Below are 7,480 nucleotides of genomic sequence, written 5' to 3'. Positions count from 1 at the left end.
AGGAGAAAAAGTAGGTAGAAAACTATTCGGATTTAGTGTTTGTGCCTCTGACTTCAGTTCCCAAAGGGGAAAAAAAATAAAAAGAGTGACTCGAGGAAGTTATCTTTGCCAATATTGTTAATGCCATGTGACGGAAGAGAAAAAATGGAAATATGTCTCCGGACGGAGGGCGGGGCCTTCCAATGCCGATAGCCCTCCGTCTGTCTGTCAGTCTGCACACCCGGTCCCACGGGCCCCACGCCTTCCTCAAAGGTCTTCCTGGGCTTCTGCTCTAACCAGGTCAACGCGCGGACGGTGGGGGCTGCTCTTTTCCTGCTTGATCACCACTGAACTACAGTTTCCTGCTGCTTTCTGGACAATGAAACGAACAAAAATGTAACTTAGTGTATTTAATACTTAACCCCTGTTCATTTTCACCCTAGACTGCCTCCCTAATGTTTTAAAGCCTTTAAAACATTTTTTTTCCTGCAAATCTGTTCAGAGTTCCCTAATTTTAGCTTCATCAAACTTAATACAACAAAATACCTTCAAAAAAATACAGCATACCTGTAACGTCCATTTACAATGGTTTTTCAGTAGACCTATACTTCTCAAGCATAGGAATATGCTATACCATTGAGAGAAAAAAAATAACTGTATTTAAATACTTACAAAAAAAAAAAAAAGGAAACAGGAAAGTTTTAAACTTAAATCCAGTTCCCAAAGGGGGCGGGGCAGGGGGGGAAAGAAAGCAATTCTATGAACGCTGCCTTTATAATGAACAATTGGAAGTTTCACTAGGCTAATTTGACAGAAATTTTTCCTCATTTAAACAACATTACAAAAGTCCTGCATTATAAAATAGGGTAGAATAAATCAGTGTAATCAATAAAACTATACAACAATACAAATTACATATCTTCTGAGTGGGCAGTTTATTCTCTCTCTTTGCAGTCATGACTACAACATGCTCACTAAAAACAACTAAAACTGCCCAAACTATTGCTTAGTTTGTTTTGTTTTTAAAAAAAGGGTGCAATTTTATTGTATATACAACCAATTTACTGGTAATACCTTGGCTTATTGCAAGGTTCTGACAAAATGTTTGTCTAGGCTTTTTCCCTTCACTGTGAAGCACTGAAAGCTGCTATTTTTTCTTTTTTTTTTTTCCTTTTTTCTTTTTTTTTAGTGCACATATGTCATAATAAAGTAATGCCCAGCTAAGTGCTATAGGGGGAAGGCAAAGTATGCTGGCTGGCTATAGGAAGTGACACCATATACTGACAACCACACCATACAACAGCGCCAAACGACTATTCAACCACTTATCAGACACATATGAAAATCCAAAATGTTTTATTTTATTTTTTTTCCTTAAATAGAGATAACCAGTAAACAATTTTCAGAACTTGGAAGTTTAAAAACGTGCATATAAAAATGGGCATTATATACTTTTTATTGAATGTGGATTGACTGCAGTCTGCTAAGAAAAATGGGGTGTGGGAGCTGAAGAAAAAGGAAGTTGTCTTTTTTTTTTAAGGCTTGCTTGTGAAAGGAACAGTTGTAAAAACAAAATTGCTTGAAGCAGGGTCAGCTTAGTGCTTCACAGTTTGACTGCTTCTCTAAGAGGAGCCCTTCCTGCGCACGTGCATTCAAAAATCACAACAAAAGTACAAAGACAAACACCCAAAACACACTGCGTCAAGTGCAGCACCGACTTTGGTCAAATAAAAAAAATAAAAGAAAAATTAATCATCGCTAAGCTTTTCTACACGATATAAGCAGGTATTGCATATTTTCATATATCTGGGGCTGGGGGAAATAAAGGAAGACTCCAAATAAATTGTAAAATGCAGCAACATCCAAAATACTGATATTCTAAGCATCTACAGATCTCAGAATAGCACTGCCACTGACCACAGAGGACAATAAAGACTACTCCTACCTGCGGAACGACTAACTCTCTATTTAGTTCTAGATGTTGAAACTGACAATGGCTGACATAAAAGTCACATTTACAAAAAGTGTCTCCAAATGCTTGACTAGGGAAAACCCCCTTTCAATAGAGGAGCATGTGCAACAATTCCACAAATAATCGCTATCCAGGGCAAGGCACATTGATATGGAATTTTTGTTTTCGTGCAAATTAAGGAAAAAAACAAAACAAAACAAAACAACATTGTTTTGGGGGGGGAAATGAGGAGCAAAGTGTCTTCCCAAGAATTTCAGTTACTTGATTGTATAGGACAGTAGTAGAACCCTTCTGAAGGGCTGGAAAACATAGTTTAAAGGCAAGTGCCTAGAGTAGGGATTACAATATTGTGTCTTAATGCACTCTACTTTATCCTACATTAACTATATAAAAATTAGTTACTAACACTAGAACATGCAGAGACTTTCTCTGATCAGCAGGGCTAGCCAACCAGAACGTATATATATGTATAGTATAGGAAATCTTCTGGAAGTTGCATGGGAAGCAAAGGGGTGCTTCACTGTCTGGTAGAAAAATCACTTGCACTTTTTTTTTGTTATTATTTTTTTTGTCTTTTTTTGTGTGTTTTTTTACATAAGATACAGGACATTTGGGGGTGCAAACTTTTTTTTTCCCTAACAAGTACCCTTGATCTGAGAGGGCACCAGCATTTGTGTCAGTATTGGTTTCATTATTATTATGATTTTTCCCATAGCCCAGTTCAGGGGCGCAAAGGTCTTTAAAATTTCTGGACAATCTCTGGTACAATGAAGTGTCTGATAACTGATAAATCCTATGTTGCCGGATACATGTAAAAATTTTCAGAATTGGCATAATCCATTATAGTGACTTCTAGCTTATGAAATTAACAGATACCATGATTTCATTTTACTTATGTGCTTTGATAACAGAAAATAATTAATTAGCATTTAATGTAGTTAACATATTGTGGTAAAAGCACCATTAGATTTGTTTTTTTGTGTTTTTTTTTTTAATTTTCCTTCAGTTTTTAAAGGGATACAAGTTTAACAATAAAAAACATAAAAAGCAAAAATAGCTCCCCTTTTTCTTGCAAGGCTGTTTTTTACCCCAATAATTTAGAGTCCTGGGGTGGAAGGACTTGAAAAACAAAAATAGAATTTTCAACAATCTCTATCTTACAAAGATATTTAGCTATCCAATGAAATTGCACTTTACTCAATTCAAAATTCGATTGTTTTGATTGATTCCTGTCAGTTTCTGTCAAAACAGACCATCTTCCCCATTTCCATGTGAATTTGTGTGTCATTGTTGAAATTGTTGAAAAAATGTTGTTGTTTTTTTAACGTAAGTGCAGCATTTCAAAACTTTTACAAAACTGAATAGTAGTAGTAGTTTGCCGTTTTCAGAATTGTTCTGCAACGTGAGTGGGTTCACTGTCCTTGAGGGCCATGTTATAGATTGAACTGCTGACTGCCGAACCAAACCAAGCTAACAGAAAAAGGAAAAAAGGAACATAACTGCATTTTCTTTTTCCAATATGTTACAGAAAAACATTGCCCTTTGACTGTCCCGTAAGTTATATATTGCAGATCTCAGCTACTACAAAAGATTTAGTTTTCCATGTGCCTCCTGATTGCTCCAGAAGGCTCACACCTGTGTGGGTAAATTCATGGAATACTGTGAAACGGCCAGGCTCCGTAAGGAAAGTGTTACAATGGAAGTCAGTGAGCAAGGGTAGACCTCCTCTAGCCACATCACCTGATGCTCACGCCACCATGAAAACACTTCATATGTTACAAAGCCCAGCCATTTCCAGCACCATATGAGAAAATTACAACAGTCCCAAAAGTAGTTAAAAAAAAATCCCAAAAGGTTATGGCCTTTGCTGTTTGACCATAATGCTCGCTGTTTCCATGTACAAGTTGATTTGATTCTCCCCTTCCCCTGACAGTGAAGTTGTAACCGCGCTGGGTTGAGGATGCGTCCATGTTACAGAGTTGAGAAGGGGTCAGGTGGTCTGTCTGGTGGATGGTGGGACACTTCGACTTTTATCCCAGGTACCAGGACTGGAAGAGAAAAGGAAAAGAGCAATTAGAGGTTCAATGTAGAAAAGAATATATTTACAAATTGTCCTTCCAACTGTGAAATCAGGATCTGTTAGGGATTAAGGGGGGATTCATGGAAAAAGTAAAGGAAGCAACAAACAGTAGTAAATAATTGAGACACTGAAACTGATCTTACTCCTCTAAAATTGAAATTCAGTGTCTGCAGTGGGGTTTGCTAATGTTCGGAGTGTGTCCTACAAAATAAAAGTATTTATGTCCACTTGAAATACATATGTGGTTTTATAGTCTGGTGAGGACACAGTGCCTGCAATAGAAGGTTTTCAACAAAGAAGAGTTGATCAAATGAAGAGTCAGTGAGGGGAGTGGTTTCGTGTGGTGATGAATGTCTCCTTTGATGATTTTCACAGCATTTATTCAATGAGATGTAGGCACTGAAGATGTTATTGCTGCATTCTCTTAAGAGGCACACATGATCAATGGTGATATAAGAATAATGAACTCCGTTATGCACTCTATTTTCTTTGCAGCAGCATCTACAACAGCCAAGATATGGAAGCAACGCAAGTGCCTATCAACAGACTCACAGATAAAAACAGCTGTGTTACATATATTTAATGGAATACTACTCAGCCATAAAAAAGAATGAAATCTTACCACTCATGACAGCATGGATAGACCTAGAGGGTATTACACTCAGTGAAATAAGTCAGTCAGAGAAAGACAAATACCATATGATTTCACTTTTATGTGGAATCTAAAGAACAAAATAAATAAACAAAATTGAAACAGACTTACAGACACAGAGAGCACACTGGTGATTGTCAGAGGGGAAGAGGACTGGGTGAAAAAGGTGAAGGGAGTAAGAAATACAAATTGGCAGTTACAAAACAATCATGGGGATGTAAACTAGAGCAAAGGGAATCTAGTTGATAATACTGTGATAATTATGTATGGTGCCAGGTTGGTCCTGGAAATATTGATGGGGAATACTTTATAAAGTAGATGATTGTCTAACCACTCTGATGGTCACCTGAAACTAATATATATTGGCCTAAGCGACCAAACGACCAGTAGACCAGAAGCTATGATGCGCACTGACCACCAGGGGGCAGATGTTCAATGCAGGAGCTGCCCCTGGTGGTCAGTGCACTTCCACAGCCAACCTCCCGTGGTCGGGGAACCTCCTGTGTCCCTTCCCCCACAGCGAGATGGCCCTAATCGGCCCCGATCGCCGGCCAAGCTGAGGGACCCCACCCATGCATGAATTCATGCATCAGGCCTCTAGTACAAAATAATACTGAAAGTAAACTGTAATTGAAAAAACTTTTTAAATCTTACCTAATAATAGACAAACATGTAAATTAACCGTACCTCCACTATGCCACCAGCCAATCAGGAGTGATATGCAAATTAACCCACCAAAAATGGCAGTTAATTTGCATACACAGACGCCAAGTGACAGGGGTGTTTTGCCCCACCCCTGGTCTCTCAGGGCCTCTGGGCAGCATGGGAAAGCAGGGCTGGAGGGGAAAGAGGCGGCTCCGGGGCCAGAGTGGAAAGGCGGTGCCAGCAGCCAGGGAAAGGAAAGCCCATTCTAGCACTAATCTTCATGCATCGGGCTTCTAGTAGTGATGTAAGAATAAGTGGAGGCAAAGTGGAAAAAATGCTATACTGAAAGTCCTGGGTAGTTTTGGACAAGTCACAGCTTCTCTCTTATACTCAGTTTCCTTCTATGTGCATGAGGTAGATTTGATGCTGTGAAATACTCCTTCCAGCTCAGCATTTCTAAAACAATGGCTTCAAAAATGACATATAATAATCAAAACTTCACCCTATTAGTTACTAGGATGTGCCAAGGGAATGCATAACTCGCATTCATATTTTGTTCATTCAACACTTATTTAGAGCCTTCCCTATGCCTGCTGGGCCCAGTTACCATTTTCTCTCATAAATCTTAGGTGGTTAGTTTGGGGCAATAGTCTGGTTATACCTCCCTTTATACGCTGGCATGTCTTTCTCTGTAAGCTCAACAAAGTGACCAATTACAGTTTAATATCAGAGTCAGTTTCTCAAGTGAAATAAAAAAGTACATGGCTTTTGCCAACTTTCCTCTAGAGATACCCTGGTCAAATTCTCCACATTTATCATTATTCACAGAAACGTCATCAACTTGTAGTGAAAGTGAATGCTTCTAAAACCTCTGAGTTGACAGGATCAAGAAAGGGTTACATTGGGGTTGATTCGGTCAGATGGAGGCTCATTCGTATCCAAGAGATTCAATTAGGTAAAGTGAGGACTCGTTTGATCCCCAGGATAAATGGCGAAATGATAGCTGCGTGGAGGCTGGTATAAGATTTCCTGGTCACACAAGTCACCTTTGATTTCCAGAACACTTGAAAAAACCTAAACCCGAACCGAAAAACCACTCATCCTGTATACTTTGAGATGTTATTCTCTGACCACATGCTTTGAGGAAGACAATAAGGCCTCTTGTGTCCTGAAAGGAAATCATCCTGGCAAATGCACACGGCCTAAATCTAGCTGGACAAAAGAAAGGCGAGGGAGAGAGAGGGCAGAGCCACGCAGACTCCAAACTGTCTTTTTAGCAGGCTCTCCTAGGAGCTGCCTCTCAGCCACCTTAGAGCCCAGTCCTCTCTTCAACAAAACAGTGTCCAACTTTGGGTGCCACAAATAATGCTCACAATTTCTGTTCGCACACTTTCTCAGTTAGTTGTGAAATTCCAGACTTAACTCTGACACGGTGTTAGCAGATCTGGAAGCCAACGCCTGGGACCCGGTGAGTCAGCAGGGGGAGCAGTTTTCCACACCACAGTTTCTGGATGCAACCTCAGCGCACTACAAAAATCTGCAGTGCCTCTGCACTTCTCTTAAAAAGCAAAGCGGGGAAAAAAAAGTTTTCTTCACACATCTTACTATTCAGTGTGCCTTGCCGACAAGGTTACCCCAGAGCAGCTCTGTAATCCTTCACTGAAATAGGCTTTATTGATTGCTCTGGTCTATTGTTCTCTTTTCAAGTCCCCCAAGTTCAAGTTCATCCTGGTGTTACATCATGTCTGGTTGCTAAGAGCAACCAGACAGACCCAGACGTGACTATCATTAGCAAGAAACCCTCTGCTCTCCTCCCACCAACCTTCCAGTGGCTCTGACGTAGCAGGCCCACTGCAAACACATTGAAGTATTTATTCTGCCTAATTTATGACCTACACAGCAAGCAAGACCCCCACTCCAAAAACCAACACCGTTGTATATTTAATTAATCTGTCTTTCTCTGGCACTTGGGAAAGTTAGACAAAGGACTAATTATTGTGTTTCGCTCTCCACACTTTTCTTTTGGGGGGTGAATATTTGCATGGGAAAGAAAACTACAAGGCCCAGCACTGTCCCCCTCCCCTTTTTCTTTTTGCCCTATTGACATTTCATGAAATACTTTAGCTGCTTAAGGGAATTAGAAAAAAAAAAA

The 7,480-nt window shown here is 39.7% G+C and overlaps 1 protein-coding gene across 3 annotated transcripts in view; it reads right to left on the bottom strand.

Annotated features, from left to right (window-relative positions):
* Positions 1–1,094: 1,094 nt before the first annotated feature.
* NFIA (nuclear factor I A) overlaps positions 1,095–7,480 on the bottom strand; it is a 365,771-nt gene continuing 359,385 nt past the window's right edge. For 2 of the 3 annotated variants that reach the window (XM_028142302.2, XM_008139378.3), the window contains one exon: positions 1,095–3,999. In XM_028142302.2, the coding sequence (XP_027998103.1) occupies positions 3,923–3,999 (77 nt within the window). In that variant the 3' untranslated portion in view covers positions 1,095–3,922. The remainder of the gene's footprint in view (positions 4,000–7,480) is intronic. The other variant, XM_028142299.2, reaches the window with a different exon arrangement.

The sequence above is a fragment of the Eptesicus fuscus genome, chromosome 9, assembly GCF_027574615.1.
Source record: "Eptesicus fuscus isolate TK198812 chromosome 9, DD_ASM_mEF_20220401, whole genome shotgun sequence".
Taxonomy (NCBI): Eukaryota; Metazoa; Chordata; class Mammalia; order Chiroptera; family Vespertilionidae; genus Eptesicus; species Eptesicus fuscus.
Note: the sequence above shows the minus strand (reverse complement) of the source record. Positions and strands in the feature narration are given on the sequence as shown.